At 43.2% G+C, this 18,093-nt stretch overlaps 1 protein-coding gene across 3 annotated transcripts; it reads left to right on the top strand.

The window, feature by feature from the left end:
• Window positions 1-583: 583 nt before the first annotated feature.
• LOC106580539 (coiled-coil domain-containing protein 183) lies at window positions 584-14,490 on the top strand. Of its 3 annotated transcripts, none has more exons than XM_014161725.2 (13): window positions 584-1,292; window positions 5,176-5,294; window positions 6,958-7,125; window positions 9,141-9,245; window positions 9,762-9,884; window positions 10,115-10,276; window positions 11,481-11,535; window positions 11,794-11,894; window positions 12,650-12,810; window positions 12,954-13,113; window positions 13,752-13,877; window positions 13,986-14,073; window positions 14,278-14,490. In XM_014161725.2, exons 1-13 carry the CDS (start codon window positions 1,193-1,195, stop codon window positions 14,406-14,408), a joined length of 1,599 nt encoding a protein of 532 aa, XP_014017200.1. In that variant the 5' UTR covers window positions 584-1,192; the 3' UTR covers window positions 14,409-14,490. The 3 variants fall into 3 exon arrangements, with proteins under 3 accessions (XP_014017200.1, XP_014017201.1, XP_014017202.1); XM_014161727.1 differs by lacking the exon at window positions 584-1,292 and adding an exon at window positions 4,324-4,365; XM_014161726.2 differs by lacking the exon at window positions 10,115-10,276 and having other exon boundaries at window positions 585-1,292.
• The last annotated feature ends 3,603 nt before the right edge of the window (window positions 14,491-18,093 follow it).

The following is an 18,093-nucleotide window of genomic DNA, read 5'->3' as shown; positions in this document are numbered from 1 at the left end:
TATTCCAAAATGGATGCAATTGTTTTTTCCCCCTCATCAATGTACACACAATATCCCATAATGACAAAGCCAAAACAGGTTTTTAGAATTTTTTTCAAATGTATAAAACACATAAGTATTCAGACCCTTTACTAAGGAAATTACAACAGTAAAAATTAATTTGTCATACCTGGCTTTCAGCCAATCAGCATTTTGGGCTCAAACCACCCATTCAGTGCTCCTGAGTGGCGCAGCTGTCTAAGGTACTGCATCTCAGTGCTAGAGGCGTCACTACAGTGCCTGGTTCGATTCCAGGCTTTATCACAACCGGCCGTAATTGGGAGTCACATAGGGCGGCCCACAATTGGCCCAGCGTCGTCCGGGTTAGGCCATCATTGTAAATAAGAATTTGTTCTAAACTTACTTGCCTAGTTAATTTAAGGTTAATAAAAAAATATATATATAATAAATTGCACTGATTAATGTTGATCAATAATAGCATAGCATTTGATGATACAGTTTACATAGCTTTGTAAACTCAACTCCGTCCAGAAATCTAAACCAGAGCTACTGTTTACATTACATTAGCCCAGGGGTTATTAAACTTTTTTAGCTCGAGACCCAAATGAGAAATTGGGCTGCCCCAAATCGTCCTCCAATGACCCAAATGAATAACAAGTAGTGCACTTTCGTAAATTGCTTCCAGTGTGTCTGAGTGGTTTTGGGTTGTTCGTAAATTCGGAGCGTTCGGCAGGTTGATCAGAGCGTTCTGACCTCACATTGGCAGTGAAGCACCCAAACTATTGACAAGTTGGCTCGCTTGGTAGCTACATCCAGACAAAATTGCGAGAACCTCACTAACCATTTTGCTCGCCCTATCAGAGCTGGTTGGGCTGTTTTCATGTTATCTAGAGCGACTGTAAACGTGTTGCTGGCAACAATTGAATGACGGTTTTTTTTTTGGCCCACGTTTACTGCGCGTTTGTAAATGCATTAGTTATTCTGCGCCCTGGCACTCAGACGAGAGTGCTCTGAAATCGGAGTAGATAGTTACAGTGAATTTACGAACGCACCTAGCTACCTACCTCACGTGCCTGTTATGAAATACGTATTTATGTTTTATTATGACATCTCAATAGAACGATATAGATCACTACAGGATATTGTCATACGCGTGGCAGAAACCTATTGAAAATCGCGGACGATAAAACAAATGTCGTGCAGCAAAATACAGGGCAGTATGCAGTCAGCGGATACAGAGCAGCCAAGGAAGCTGACTCTGGAAGAGCAGCGACTCCGCATACAACAATTAGGTAAACGTTATTTGTCCACCGGTAGGCCTATTTCTGAGGGATAATACATGCACGTTTAGTGTAAACATTCAAAAGATAACTAAGTGAAGTTCTAAACCACTGTAGCCTAGATAGATATCGAATGCCTTGCTGTCAGTCACACCTTGACACAATTATTGATTCCGTGTTTGCCATGAGGTCACATCGGCAAAGAGCTCCTGTACATTTTGTAAATATTTCTATAACTAATTAATTTTGGGCATTTTTTCCCCCTGCAAACACTATTTAAAAAATCTCTCTCATATATATATATATATATATAGCGTTTTAATATCAGAATCCACCACGGAGTTTCAAAACTGAAGTTGGCAAGCTAGCTAATCTGTTAGCTGGCAATTGTTTTTGATTTGAATGCCAGCCATCTGTCCGGGTTTGGGATGGAGAAAAGCCCGAAAGCAAGACGGCCGATGTGTTCACTATAGTAAGGAGGACTAAGTAACACGGCTACTATTGAATTGTTAATGAAATGTAGCGTGCTTTCTGGCGTAGCCCCACTCAAGTGGGTGCTTCATTTTGGTAGTAGTGAAGCCTAGCTAGTTTGCTACACCTACAACGGTGTCCATGAACTGCAGTTGCTGAGCTCAAACTTCATCAGTCCTACTATATAGACACCCCAAACACAGACGACGAGGCACCTTAAATGGCTGCCTGCCACTGGACTTGCTCCAGAGACCATTGCGCCCCTCCTTTGACCACCTTCCGATGTTGCATGACTACTCAAGTCATGAACTTTCCGACCGTATCATTAGCTCAAACAATCGTATCCCCGTGGACCGGTTCATACCAAAAACATTATCCACTCAGGCTGCAAAAGCATCGTTTTTCATCCTTAACTAGATTTAATGGCGGGAAAATAGTAATACTTTCTTTAGAAAAACACAATTTTCCACAATAATGCTACTTCCTGATGACTTGCACCATGCATTCAGCCAGGGGTAAACAACAGACTGCTGCAACTGTATTGGCTGAACGCAACTTGGGACAAGCGTTCCTAGGCATTAGCCACTTTAGCATGGTGGTGGAAAAAATAGTTTCATAAAGAAAGTACACATATTTCCCTATTTTTTCCCCCCGCCTTCTCGCCATTAAATTGAGTTAAAGAGGAAGTCTACGCCTTTACTGACTGTATAGAGAATGTTTTAGGTACGAACCGGTCCACGGCTGATACAGTGTGTGTTTTTTTTCATGCTGCATACGATGCGTTTGGACGCAGATGGAAACGACTCAATATCACCATCTGCCGGTCTTTGAGCTGTCCTGTTATGACCTTCCATCTCATGAATGATGTTTTCTAAATTGCTTGTCTTTTTAGTGTTGCTTTCAAGTGCTTTGATATTCTTTATGTAATTAATAGCGCTATAAAAGTTGAATAAATTATTCTTATTAAAATACTTTTATTGAAAAATATATGATAGGCAACATAAAATCTACTCCATTTTTTATTCACATTATTTAACCAGGTAGGCTAGTTAAGAACAAGTTCTCATTTGCAACTGCGACCTGGCCAAGATAAAGCAAAGCAGTTTGACACATACAACAACACAGAGTTACACATGGAATAAACAAACATACAGTCAATAGTACAGTAGAAAAAGTCTATACAGCATGTGCAAATGAGGTAGGATAAGGGAGGTAAAGGCAATAAATAGGCCATGGTGGCGAAGTAATTAAAATATCAATTAAACACTGGAATGGTAGATGTGTAGAAGATGAATGTGCAAGTAGAGATACTGGGGTGCAAAGAAGCAAGATAAATAAATACAGTATGGGGATGAGGTAGTTGGATGGGCTATTTACAGATGGGCTATGTACAGGTGCAGTGATCTGTGAGCTGCTGTGACAGCTGGTGCTTAAAGCTAGTGAAGGAGATATGAGTCTCCAGCTTCAGGGATTTTTTCAGTTCGTTCCAGTCATTGGCAGCAGAGAACTGGAAGGAAAGGCGGCCAAAGGAAGAATTGGCTTTGGGGGTGACCAGTGAGATATACCTGCTGGAGCACGTGCTGCTATGGTGACCAGTGAGCTGAGATAAGGCGGGGCTTTACCTAGCAGAGACTTGTAGATGACCTGGAGCCAGTGTAACAGTATAGCTTCCGTCCTTCTCCTCGCCCCTACCTGGGCTAGAACCAGGGACCCTCTGCACACATCAACAACTGACACCCACGAAGCATCGTTACCCATCGCACCACAAAAGCTGCAGCCCTTGCAGAGCAAGGGGAAAAACTACTTCAAGGTCGTCACCGATTGAAACGCTATTAGCGCACACCACCGCTAACTAGCTAGCCATTTCACATCGGTTACACCAGTGGGTTTGACGACGAGTATGAAGCGAGAGCCAGCCAACGAGAGTGTACTGGTCGCAGTGGTGGGTAGTATATGGCGCTTTGGTGACAAAACGGATGGCACTGTGATAGACTGCATCCAATTTGTTGAGTAGAGTGTTGGAGGCTATTTTGTAAATGACATTGCCGAAGTCGAGGATCGGTAGGATGGTCAGTTTTACGAGGGTATGTTTGGCAGAATGAGTGAAGGATGCTTTGTTGTGAAATAGGAAGTCAATTCTAGATTTAATTTTGGATTGGAGATGCTTAATATGAGTCCGGAAGGAGAGTTTACAGTCTAACCAGAGACCTATGTATTTGTAGTTGTCCACATATTCTAAGTCAGAACCGTCCAGAGTAGTGATGCTGGATGGGCGGGCAGTGATCGGTTGAAGAGCATGCATTTAGTTTTAGTTGTGTAACAGTGTAGGTTCCGTCCCTCTCTTCGCCCCAACCTGGGCTCGAACCAGGGACCCTTGCACACATCAACAACTGACACCCCACGAAGCATCGTTACCCATCGCGCCACAAAAGCCGCGGCCCTTGCAACGCAAGGGGAAACCCTACTTCAGGTCTCAGAGCAAGTGACGTCACTGATTGAAACGCTATTAGCGCGCACCACCGCTAACTAGCCATTTCACATCGGTTACACTTGCATTTAAGAGCAGTTGGAGGCCACAGAAGGAGAGTTGTATGGCATTGAAGCTCGTCTGGAGGTTAGTTAACACAGTGTCCAAAGAAGTGCCAGAGATGTACAGAATGGTGTCGTCTGCTTAGAGGTGGATCGGTTGAAGAGCATGCATTTAGTTTTACTTGCAACAATTTCGGCCGATAATTTTAGAAAGAGAGGTTCCAGATTGTCTAGCCCGGCTGATTTGTAGGGGTCCAGATTTTGCAGCTCTTTCAGAACATCAGTTATCTGGATTTGGGTGAAGGAGAAATGGGAGGCTTGGGCGAGTTGCTGTGGGGGGTGGAGGGCTGTTGATCGGGGTAGGGGTAGCCAGGTGGAAGCATGGCCAGCCGTAGAAAAATGCCTATTGAAATTCTCAATTATAGTGGATTTATCGGTGGTGACAGTGTTTCCTAGCCTCAGTGCAGTGGGCAGCTGGGAGGAGGTGCTCTTATTCTCCATGGACATCACAATGTCCCAGAACTTTGTAGTTTGTGCTACAGGATGCACATTTCTGCTTGAAAAAGCTAGCTTTAGCTTTCCTAACTGCCTGTGTATATTTGTTCCTATCGTCCCTGAAAAGTTGCATATCACGGGGGCTATTCGATGCGAATGCAGAACGCCACAGGATGTTTTTGTGTTGGTCAAGGGCAGTCAGGTCTTGAGAGAACCAAGGGCTATATCTGTTCCTGGTTCTACATTTTTGAATGGTGCATGCTTATTTAAGATGGTGAGGAAGGCACTTTTAAAGAACAACCATGCATCCTCTACTGCCAATCAAATGCTCTTTAGATTTCAATTATTTTATTCATCACTCCTCTCTCATTGACTTCTGTTCCCTGTATATGATGTTCAGAGCGGCAGACCCAGGCAGAGTACAGTGCTGCCAAGGAGATTTTAGAGAACGATCAGAAAGCCCCACGAGGTGGAAGGACCCTGAGCAGATCACTGCCCAAGCCAGGACTGTCAATGGAGGTACATATACACTGAACAAAAATATAAAACGCAACATGTAAAGTTTTGGACCCATGTTTCATGAGCTGAAATAAAAGATCCCAGAAATGTTCCATAAGCACAAAAGCTTATTTCTCAATTTTTTTGTATTTTTTTTTTGCACACATCTGTTTACATCCCTATTAGTAAGCATTTCTCCTTCGCAAATATAATCCATCCACCTGACAGGTGTGGCATATCAAGAAGCTGATTAAACAGCATGATCATTACTTGGTGCACCTTCTGCTGGGTACAATATAAGGCCACTCTAAAATGTGCAGTTTTGTCACACAACACAAAGCCACAGATGTCTCAAGTTTTGAGGGAGTGTGCAATTGGCATGCTGACTGCAGGAATGTCCACCAGAGCTGTTGCCAGAGAATGTAATGTTAATTTCCCTACTATAAACCACCTCCAATGTCATTTTAGAGAATTTGGCAGTAAGCCCAATAGCCTCACAACCGCAGACCACATGTAACAATGCCAGCTCAGGACCTCCACATCTGGCTTCTTCACCTACGGTATCATCTGAGACCAACTACCCAGACAGCTGATGAAACTGTGGGTTTGCACAACTGATTGTTTTCTGCACAAAACTGTCAGAAACGTCTCAGGGAAGCTCTTCTGCGTGCTTGTTGTCCTCACCAGGGTCTTGACCTGACTGCAGTTTTTTGTCGTAACCGACTTCATTGTGCAAATGCTGACCTTCGATGGCCACTGGCATGCTGGAGAAGTGTGATCTTCATGGAGGAATTCCTGTTTCAACTGTACTGGGCAGAAAGCGTGTATGGCATCGTGTGGGCGAGTGGTTTGCTGATGTCAATGTTGTGAACAGAGTGCTACATGGTGGGAATGGGATTATGGTATGGGCAGACAAAATCTACGGACAACGAACACAGTTGCATTTTAACGATGGCAATTTTAATGCACAGAGATACAGTGACGAGATCATAAGGCCCATTGTCGTGCCATTCATCCAACACCATCACTTCATGTTTCAGCATGATAATGCACGGCCTTATGTCGTGAGGATCTTTACACAATTCCAGGAACTGAAAATGTCCCAGTTATTCCATGGCCTGCATACTCACCAGACATGTCACCCATTGAGCAAGTTTGGGATGCTCTGGGTCGATGTGTACGACAGCATGTTCCAGTTCCCACCAATATCCAACAACTTCGCACAGCCATTAAAGAGGAGTGGGACAACATTCCACAGGCCACAATTAACAGCCTGATCAACTCTATGCGAAGGAGATGTATCGCTCTGCGTGAGGCAAATGGTGGTCACACTAGATACTGACTGGTTTTCTGATCCACGCCCCTACTTTTTTTTTAAGGTATCTGACCAACAGATGCATATTTGTATTCCCAGTCATGTGAAATCCATAGATTAGGGCCTAATGAATGTATTTATATTGACTGAATTCCTTATATGAACTGTAACTGTAATATTTTTGCATGTTGTGTTTATATTTTTGTTCAGTTTAACTTCAACTCAGGCAGAGAGAGAGAGGTGGCAAGCTTGTAATGACCTGTGCGTGCGTAGACAATATTAGCTTTGTATGAAGGCATCACATTTTTGGGAGAGCCCAGTTGTATATGCCGGCTTGTACATAATATGCTTGCATATCTCTGTGCGTAGAGCATTGTGGAGCGGGAGAAGCGTAGGCGGTGTACTCTGATAGAGCAGCACAACGGGTTGCAGTGTTCCGTGAGGGGTAAGGGGTCTCAGCTGCTGGAGATGGAGCAGGCCATGAAAGCCCTGGTGCTGGACTCCAATACGGACGGAGACGAGCAGCACTACGACCAGGTGACACTATATAGGGGAAAGGGTGTCATTTGACAGACTCAATTGTCCCCAAAAACTTAGAAGAAAGCAAAAGTCAAGGTTTAGCACCATGGACAGCACCACTCACACAGTTCTTACTGTTCAGTTTAGTTTATTAGGATCCCCATTAGCTACTGCGCATGCGGTAGCTACTCTTCCTGGGGTCCACATAAAATGTATGAATACAGTTGAAGTCGGAAGTTTGCATACACTTAGGTTGGAGTCATTAAAACTCATTTTTTCAACCACTCCACAAATTTCTTGTTAACAAACTATAGTTTTGGAAAGTCGTTTAGGACATCTACTTTGTGCATGACGCAAGCAATTTTTCCAACAGTTTACAGACAGATTATTTAACTTATAATTCACTGTATCACAATTCCAGTGAGTCAGAAGTTTACATAAACTAAGTTGACTGTGCCTTTAAACAGCTTGGAAAATTCCAGAAAATTATGTCATGGCTTTAGAAGCTTCTGATAAGCTAATTGACATCATTTGAGTCAATTGGAGGTGTACCTGTGGATGTATTTCAAGGCCTACCTTCAAACTCAGTGCCTCTTTGCTTGACATCATGGGAAAATCAAAAGAAATCAGCCAAGACCTCAGAAAAAAATAGACCTCCACAAGTCTGGTTCATCCTTGGGAGCAATTTCCAAATGCCTGAAGGTACCACGTTCATCTGTACAAACAATAGTACGCAAGTATAAACACCATGGGACCATGCAGCCGTCATATCGCTCAGGAAGGAGACGTGTTCTGTCTCCTAGAGATGAACGTACTTTGGTGCGAAAAGGCCTCTCAGCAAGGAAGATGCCACTGCTCCAAAACCGCCATAAAAAAGCCAGACTATGGTTTGCAACTGCACATGGTGACAAAGATTGTACTTTTTGGAGAAATGTCCTCTGGTCTGATGAAACAAAAATAGAACTGTTTGGTCATAATGACAATCGTTATGTTTGGAGGAAAAAGGGGGAGGCTTGCAAGCCGAAGAACACCATCCCAACCGTGAAGCACGGGGGTGGCAGCATCATTTTGTGGGGGTGCTTTGCTGCAGGAGGGACTGATGCACTTCACAAAATAGACGACATCATGAGGAAGGAAAATGATGTGGATATATTGAAGAAACATCTCAAGACATCAGTCAGGAAGTTAAAGCTTGGTCGCAAATGGGTCTTCCAAATGGACAATGACCCCAAGCATACTTCCAAAGTTGTGGCAAAATGGCTTAAGAACAACAAAGTCAAGGTATTGGTGTGGCCATCACAAAGCCCTGACCTCAGTCCCATAGAAAATTTGTGGGCAGAACTGAAAAAGCATGTGCGAGCAAGGAGGCCTACAAACCTGACTCAGTTACACCAGCTCTGTCAGGAGAAATGGGCCAAAACTCACCCAACTTATTGTGGGAAGCTTGTGGAAGGCTACCCGAAACATTTGACCCAAGTTAAACAATTTAAAGGCAATGCTATGAAATACTAATTGAGTGTATGTAACTTCTGACCCATTGGGAATGTGATGAAAGAAATAAAAGCTGAAATAAATCTTATTCTAACATTTCACATTCTTAAAATAATGTGGTGATCCTAACTGACCTAAGACAGGGAATTTTTACTAGGATTAAATGTCAGGAATTGTGAAATAATGAGTTTAAATGTATTTTGCTAAGGTGTATGTAAACTTACGACTTCAACTGTACATGACAAAGTACAGAACAGTAATAGACAACAAAAAATTAAATAACAGTTATATGTGGGAAAGACACCAAGAGACAACAAAAATAGTATTTACACACTTCATATATACAGGACAATTTAATTAAATCTTTAAAAAGAGGAGAGGCACTGGAGTCGGTGTGTGAATGGCCTTGTGCAAGTTGACATTGAGTGACCATGACTTGTTATGATACCCAAGTGAATGATGTCTAGGATCCAATCATTAACGCAGCACAGTAATTGGCTTGATATGTTTTTTATTGTTGACATTTCTGTCTTCCATGGCAGCGTGTGAGAGAGCTGGAAAACAGTCTAGAAAAGATGACCATCAAAATCACAGAGGCTGAGAGGATCCAAAAAACCTACCTGCAAGTCTGTGACCACCTACATCGGGTCTGTAACACTATCACATTCACAGATAGCCTTTTTTTGTGGACATTGAATGAAATAAAATTGTTAACATTGAATTCAAGTCTCCCTTGGGAGATATACTCCAGTCAGTGTAATCCCAAATCAACAGACTAGTGTGACTAGGTAGGACTGGCAAAGTGGCTCAAATGGCATCCTATTCCTTATACAGTGCACCGCTCTTGACAAAAGCCTTATGGGTCATGGTCAAAAGTAGTGCACTACAGAGCCATCTATTTAGATAGTTGGGCCAGTGCAGTTTTTAGATTATGATGCATTTACATGACACTTCAATGTTCTATGGCAGCCATGTTAGCTCCCCATTAACATTACATAGGGAATATTTAAACAACACTACAACTGAATGTCTAGAATTAGAACAATATTCAACATTCTAAATATATGGCTCTGGTGCACTATGTAGGGAATAGGTGCCATTTGAGACGCAGACAAATCTAGCTCCAATGTAACCTGGGGTTGGGTTGTTTGTTCCTGGTTCAGGAGGTGCGTGAGATGCCCATGGCTCTGGATCAGCTGCAGAACTCAGTGGTCAGCGGGCAGACAGAGCTGGGAAAGGTGGCCCACATGTCTCACACCGCAGTGGCTGCTGTGGACTGCACTAAGGTAAGGCAAATCGGGGGTCCAGTAACTTTTAGCCCCCACTTGCCTATTTTGGGATGTTTTCAATTGTATAACATAACATTACCTTCGGTTACATGTCTTTGTATGATTGGGAGAAAAAAAGAAGAAAAAAAGGTAATGCTCGTTTGAATACCAGCCAGGATGTGTGCATGTCTTTTCCCACTACAATAGTAGGATGTGTGTATGTCTGTTTGTCTTTCGCCTCGAGTCAGCTGGTTCAGATGGAGAGGCAGCTAATGGTGGAACGCAGGATGATGGAGAAGGAGTTGAGTGAAAGGAGAGGAGTGAAAGAGAAGGAGGTGGAGGGTCGGCTGGAGAGAGAGAGGGAGGGAGAGCGACGAAGCAGCAAAGGAGCTCAGAAGTTGAAAGAGCAGGTGAGAGAGAAAGAGACAGAGGGAGGGAGGGAGAGAGAGCGAGCTGGACCTGTGGGGAACAGAGAGGGAGAATGAGAGATAGAGAGAGGGATGAAGCTGTGTGGAACAGAGAGCGAGAAAGAGAGGGAGGGAGGGAGAGAGAGCAAAAGAATGAGGGAGGTAGGGAGGTAGGGAGAGGGATGGACCTGTGGGGAACAGAGAGAAAGAGGGTGAGAGAGAGGGAGAAAGAGGGAGAGAAAGAGAGGGATGGGAACAGAGAGTGAGAAAGAGACAGAGGGAAAGAAAAAGGGAGAGAGGAAGACAGAGGGATGGACCTGTGGGGGAGAGAAAGAGGGAGGGATGGGTCTGAGGGGAACAGAGATAACAAGAGGGAGGGAGAGAGGGAGAGAGAGAGAGAGAAAGAGAGAGAGAGATGGACCTGTGGGGAACAGAGAGCTAGAAAAAGAAAGAGCAATTGAAAGGGAATATTGAAAGTGAAAGAACACTAGTCAAGAGCTGGAATGGGCAACTATGATGGGGCCACAAAAAATCTGAACTCATCATGAGGGGCCACAGTGACTCACGGGTCTGCATACCCACACCCATACCCACACATGCAGTCTGAGCTGGCCCTAAGCAACATTTTGTTGGGGATACCTTGCAAGAATGTATTTTTTGCAGCCCTCACTTGACAGCGGAGAGAGAGAAAAAAAAAACGTTTTAGAGTTAATTTCCTGCAATTATACACATTTTGCCATGTGAGAAGATTTTGCAATTTTATAATTCATTTCATTCAATTCTACACATTTTGCCATGGGGCGGAGAGAAAAGGTAGCAGTTTTTAATATAATATCTGAGTGAGTGGCTAACAAAATCAATGGAGGCCCCCGTTTGGTAATTCGACCATGATTACTACTGGCAGCTAGACTAACTTAACAAACTAAAAAATGTTAGCTGACATGGGCTACTTGAGTGACTGTCAGTGACTGATATGAGAAAAACTGCTGATGCACAACCAATTTTTGAAATTGTAACTTGTGTATTATACTATTCTAACTCTCAACAGTAAGTTGAGACCCCGACTGAGTAAAACAAATAAATAATAAAATAAAAATCGGAATTGATCCGCAGGCTTACAAAAGAGGGGTTCCCCACAGGCCGCCAGTTGCCCATCTCTGGTCAAGAAGGATGTCTATTGCAGTCAATGAGCGTTGTTGTTTTGCAGGTTCGAAGAGGGACTATCAGAGAGGGACTGGCTGAAGAGACAGCTCATATCAGAGGTACTATGACAGGGGATCTTTCAAATAAATACAGTGAATACTAAGCATCAGATCACCCATGTCCAGATAGTACTCTAGCTTGAAGGCAATAATATTCTGAATCATACATCATTTGCATGAGAAAAGGCAATATGCGTACATACAACGATATCCATTTTCAGCAGGCTGCTTGTTTTCATGTGCTCACATTTTATTTCCCCATGTTGAGCAGGGAGATTATGAAATTATGCGTGTCTGTGTTGTGTTCTCCTCCTGCAGCCCAGCAGACCACCCCTGTCTCCTCTACTCCCCAGTCCATAGTCAAACTGGTGGAGGATATTGATGCTCTGAGAGAAGCTCTCAGCTGCACTGATCTGCAGGTATGGTGGCCCACGTGGATAATTTAGCCCTATTATATGCAGTATCTAATAAGCACTCTAATAAGCAACGCAATACCTATTATTCATCTTACCTTTTTATGTAAGCCGTAACTTTATGTAACTTTATATCCCGTGACACATTGATGTAGGTGTTTCATTTTGTTGAGTTATATTGCAGTCAGAGGAGCCTAGTGAGGGGGAACGGTTCATAATAATGAACGGAATAGAGTAATTGGAATGGTATTAAACACATGGAAACTTTGATGTGATGTTTGATGTGTTTGAGACCTTACATGAAAACCACATGAATTTCACGTGAACACGTGAAGTGTTCCATAAACACGTTCTCATGTGATCACGTGATCTTATGTGAAGTTAATGAGATAACGTGACAACATGTAAAGCAACATGTGATAGCATGAAACTACACATATGAAAACGTGATCACTTGTTACAGAAAAAAACAAAGGTAGTGAAACAAACCCCAAGACTGGTAACTTGCCTGATAGTCTCTGAACAAAAATGTAATCCACACTGGTATAAGGCTTCAAAAGTGTTTAACAGGACAACGTTTCTCCCCCAAACTGGGTCTTTGTCAGGGCTAATTGCTCACCAAGTACCACTGTATATACGTGGACTTCCTGGGCTGCCGAACTTGAGTTGGGCATCCTGTCAACATGGCAGTCAGGTGCTGGTAGTCTCTTTGAGCTGACTATGTGTCCACCTCTTCACCTGTTTCTCTGTCCACTGTGTAGGAGCTGGAAACACGGCTGGTCTCTCAGAAGGCCATAAGGGAGCAGCTGCACAACCAGATGACCCAGTGTGAGGAGCTGGTCAGGCAGAGCATGGAGACCTTGGCTGCCTTGGAGCTCCAGTACGCCCAGCTCAAGTTTAGCGTTGGACCCAGCTCTGACAGGTACAGTCGAGCTACACAGAAGAGTAGTTCTCCTGTGTCATCCATGGAAAGAGGAAAAGATCTGAAGAGACTTCAGATCTCGAGCCTCAGAACTTGTGGAGGAGAGAAGAAATACAACTGAGACTCACCCTGTTTATCTAAAGGTTTGAGCGGCTGAAGGAGGAAATGCAGGCGGAGCTTGAGCAGGAAGAGGAGCGTTGCAGCCATTGGGAGGACAAGCTTGAAAAGGCCCAATCAGTGCTGCATGGGGTGGAGAAGGGTGTCAACAACCTGTTCTTCAGGATGAGCTGCGTGCAAGTCAAGGTAGCCATTTATCCCCTTCTTTATATACAGTGCATTCGGAAAGTATTCAGACCCCTTGACTTGTTCCACATTTTGTTACGTTACAGCTTTATTCTAAAATGGATTAAATCATTTTTTCCCTAAGCCACTCCTGCCTTGTCTTGGCTGTGTGCTTAAGGTCGTTGTCCTGTTGGAAGGTGCACCTTTGCCCCAGTCTGAGGTCCTGAGTGCTCCGGAGCAGGTTTTCATTAAGGATCTCTATGTACTTTGCTCTGTTCATCTTTCCCTTGATCCTGACTAGTCTGTGCCTCGACACAATCCTGTCTCGGAGCTCTACGGAGAATTCCTTCGACCTCATGGCTTGGTTTTTGCTCTGACATGCACTGTCAACTGTGGGACCTTATATAGACAAGTGTGTGCCTTTCCAAATCATGTCCAATCAATTGAATGAACCACAGCTGGACTCCAATCAAGTTGTAGATGGACAGTTCAGTCTCATCTGGCCCTTTTTTGGTCACCCTGAAAAACAAACCCCATGTCACCTATCAGCCAGAGGCTCTGTTCTTTTTCACTACCGTTGTCATTATACATGCCTGCCCTTGGTGATCTTAATCAGGAATAGAGAGGATTCTAAACCAAATGTCTCTGTCTTATTGTAGGACTCTCCCAGGGAGTTGGGGGGTCTGGATGCAATAGAGAAGCTGAGGGAAATTGGCGCCCGTCTGCCCACACTGCAGACCACAGCTTCAGAGAAGACTGAGGAAAACACAGCTGACCATGAGAAGGTGAAACACTGGTTTACTTTCTTTCCTCAGCCCTCATCTCTCTCTACCTCTTTTCTCTGAGCCTGAATCTCTCCCCTCTGATCTCACCCCTCTCCCCTCACCCCTCAGGTGTGGAGCTTCCTAGAGCAGAGCACCATGATGGAGCCCAGGAACTACAAGAGGGCCAGCAGCCCTGTGTATGACAGTACCTCAGAAGGTATGCTTTTTTGGGGGTGTATGGTTATGCATGGTTTTTCAGTATATTGTAAACAAAATCTTATTATTAACAGCAGGAAGCCATTGCTGTACATTTCCATAATGGCTGTTGAGTGCTTGGCTAATGGTGTTTGCTTGTTGTGTGCAATACCTCCGGTTCCACCTGCTCCTCACTGCTCCTTTCTGCTCCTCTCCTCCCTCTCAGATACATTCCAGTTCCGCAGTCAGGAGGAGGACTGCTCCATGTCCCGCGAGGAGATCAAGCGTCGCAGCATCCAGCTGATCGAGGTGCACCAGCCAAAGAAGAAAGCCCAGAGGAGCAACACTAAGAGCTAGAGACAAACTCCAGCTGTGGCCCTCTATATCCTACAGGGAGTAAGGCTGAGGAAATAATAAACAGGCTCATAGTATGATTTTACTTTCTTTGTTGTCTACTTTATACCTGAGTTTGTTACTGCTATGATTAAAGTGGAACTGACAGCGTTTTAGCTACATGAAATCCAATTAAAATCTGTTCATATACATCCCCAGGAAGAATGACACCTTTCATGATATCCAATTGGTAGTTATAGTCTTGTCCCGTCACTGCAACTCCCAACTTGGGAGAGGCAAAGGTCGAGAGCCAAACGTCCTCCGAAATACGACCCTGCCAAGCCGCACTGCTTCTTGACACACTGCTCGCTTAACCCGGAAGCCAGCCGCTCCAATGTGTTGGAGGAAACCCCGTACAGCTGGCGACAGAAGCCAGCGTGCATGCGCCCGGCCGCCACAAGGAGTCGCTAGAGTGCGATGGGACAAAGACATCCCAGCCGGCCAAATCTTCCCCTGACCCAGGACGACACTGGGCCAATTGTGCGCCGCCTCATGGGTCTCACGGTCACGGGCGGCTGCAACACAGCCCGGGATCAAACCCGGATCTGTAGTGACTCCTCTAGCACCAATCAGTGCCTTAGACCGCTGTGCCACCGGGAGGCATATGACACTTATTTTTTTTACATTTTCTGACAAACAAGTACTTAGATATGGTCATTTTCATAAATGTATAGAATGTTTGGGAATGATGTATAGTAAGGCTTTAGTGAAAATTCTATAGCAATACAGAGTGGGAAAGTGGCCATGTATATGGACAATTAATAGACACTGCAGTAAATAAAACCGAATAAAAATAGATGTCTTGTCCAGGACCGTTGTCTACGCAGACCGGTGTGCCATAGCCAATCAGAGCTACATTAGGCCTATATGCAAATAAGCCATTTGCCACATGGGCCTGCCATCATTCACTTTGAACTGGACTGTGTGTTTACAGGCAGTAGCAACAGCGTGACATTAGATTATAACGCATTTGCCAAAAGCCACTAAATACACCTGAATGGATTTCTGCAAATATGTAAATACCACGGGAGTCCATTTAAATTTGGAACTTCACAGTCCTATTGATCAAACAACAATGAAAAGGTAGGCTCTCTCTCCCTTCGTTATGCACATCAACAATAACAAGATCAACAACTAATGCTAGCCAGAATGAGATAAGCTAAAATCTAACGAGGGAACATTCAGTGAAGCTTTCAAACTGTTTTAACTAGTTGCCTGTCAAAATTGCACGAAACGATGGGGAATAGTAGCTTGCTCATCCTTCTGCAGCTTGCCTGCCAATGCATGCTTGTCCCAACCCATGTTTTGACAACATAATGGGAACATGCCTGCCCGCCCATTCGATCGATGCCAAATACATTTGATTGACAACTAAGAGATATGCTAATTGTGAATAACAGTCGTTCAAGTTCAGCATTGCTAGCAAAGTGATTCACATTTCTTGTTATCTAAACAAATGATACCTTGTATCTCTAACTGTAGCAACCAAAACACGATGTGAGTGGAGTCGGTCACTCACCGCCTCCTCCAATGACATGACATCCTCCCAGCTGCTAGCTAGCTAGATAATATTAGGCTCTGTGTTTTTAGCTTGCTAAATAAATAGCTCGCTACATAAATAGATACGCTAGCCCAGGGGTGTCAAACTTAATCACCGGACGGACCATATTGAAAAAACAATGAATTTGCGAGCCAGATATAGCCTATTTGTTTTTACAAAAAACGTGCAACTCCGATGCAAACTGGCTTTTGTTTCATGAGAAGAAAATGTCCCTTTTTATAATTTCCATTTATAGGATGCTGTATATAGCATTTTAACATATTAAAACAAGAGAGAGATCGTATTTGTCCAGCCTTTGCTGCTATGCTTGCAGATGTGCACAATATTCTGTGACCCTAATCAAAAAGTATTTATCAACTCCAAATAACAAAAATATGGCAATAGATTGTTGTTACATTTTAACTTGAAATATGTTTAAAAAAATGTTTCCACAGCTTGGATCACCTGTGTGGGTGAATGCAGCATTGCTGTATGGTGCACTCAAAATGTATGGTAGTTGAGTAGTCAGCCTAAGATACTACTCAAATGTTGCATGTTTCTCCTTTGCATGGTGTTTTGTTACAGGTTTAGTTTTTGGTTATTCATTGTCAAGCTTTAAAAACCTCTTAAGGATCGGACCTTTTTTTTCTTCAATTTTCGCCTAAAATAACATACCAAATCTAACTGCCTGTAGCTCAGGACCTGAAACAAGGATATGCATATTCTTGATACCATTTGAAAGGAAACACTTTGAAGTTTGTTTAAATGTTAAATTAATATAGGAGAATATAACACATTAGATCTGGTAAATTATAATCCCAACCCCAAAAAACATGCAGATTTTTTATTTTTTTGTACCGTCTTTGAAATGCAAGAGAAAGGCCATAATGTATTATTCCAGCCCAGGCACAATTTATATTTTGGCCACTAGATGGCAGCAGTGTATCTGCAAAGTTTTAGACTGATCCAATGAATCTGTTCAAAATGTTGTATTTAGACTGCCCAAATGAGCCTAATTGGTTTATTAATACATAATTGTGAACTCTCCTCAAACAATAGCATGGTATTCCTTCACTGTAATAGCTACTGTAAATTGGACAGTGAAGTTAGATTAACAACAATTTAAGCTTTCTGCCCATATCAGATACAGTTGAAGTCGGAGGTTTACATACACTTGGAGGTTGGTTACATACATACAGGTTGGAGTCATTAAAACTTGTTTTTCCACCACTCCACAAATTTCTTGTTAACAAACTAGAGTTTTGGCAAGTCGGTTAGGTCATCTACTTTGTGCATGACACAAGTAATTTTTCCAACAATTGTTTTCAGACAGATTATTTCACTTATAATTCACTGTATCATAATTCCAGTGGATCAGAAATGTACATACACTAAGTTGATTGTGCCTTTAAACAGCTTGGAAAATTCCAGAAAATGATGTTATGGCTTTAGAAGCTTCTGATAAGCTAATTGACATAATTTGAGTCAATTGGAGGTGTACATGTGCATGTATTTCAAGGCCTACCTTCAAACTCAGTGCCTCTTTGCTTGACACAGAAAAATCAAAAGAAATGAGCCAAGACCTCCACAAGTCTGGTTCATCCTTGGGAGCAATTTCCAAATGCCTGAAGGTACCATGTTCATCTGTACAAACAATAATACGCAAGTACCATGGGACCACGCAGCCGTCATATCGCTCAGGAAGGAGACGCGTTCTTTGGTGCGAAAAGTGCAAATCAATCCCAGAACAAGAGCAAAGGACCTTGTGAAGATGCTGGAGGAAACAGGTACAAAAGTATCTATATCCACAGTAAAACAAGTCCTATATCGACAAAACCTGAAAGGCCACTCAGCAAGGTAGATGCCACTGCTCCAAAACTGCCATAAAAAAAAAAAGCCAGACTACGGTTTGAAACTTTACATGGGGACAAAGATTGTACTTTTTGGAGAAATGTCCTCTCGTCTGATGAAACAAAAATAGAACTGTTTGGCCATAATGACCATTGTTATGTTTGGAGGAAAGAGGGGGAGGCTTGCAAGCCGAAGAACACCATCCCAACCGTGAAGCACGGGGGTGGCAGCATCATGTTGTGGGGGTACTTTGCTGCA

Source organism: Salmo salar, chromosome ssa20 (assembly GCF_905237065.1).
Source record: "Salmo salar chromosome ssa20, Ssal_v3.1, whole genome shotgun sequence".
NCBI classification, from domain to species: domain Eukaryota; kingdom Metazoa; phylum Chordata; class Actinopteri; order Salmoniformes; family Salmonidae; genus Salmo; species Salmo salar.
Note: the sequence above shows the minus strand (reverse complement) of the source record. Positions and strands in the feature narration are given on the sequence as shown.

What these genes read in the sequence shown, in the direction of transcription:
- LOC106580539 (XM_014161725.2), top strand. Translation starts at nt 1,193, where the DNA reads ATGTCGTGCAGCAAAATACAGGGCAGTATGCAGTCAGCGGATACAGAG. An exon ending in AGCCAGGACTGTCAATGGAG is followed by an intron (nt 5,295 to 6,957) that starts GTACATATACAC and finishes CTCTGTGCGTAG; the next exon opens with AGCATTGTGGAGCGGGAGAA. An exon ending in GTTGGACCCAGCTCTGACAG is followed by an intron (nt 12,811 to 12,953) that starts GTACAGTCGAGC and finishes GTTTATCTAAAG; the next exon opens with GTTTGAGCGGCTGAAGGAGG.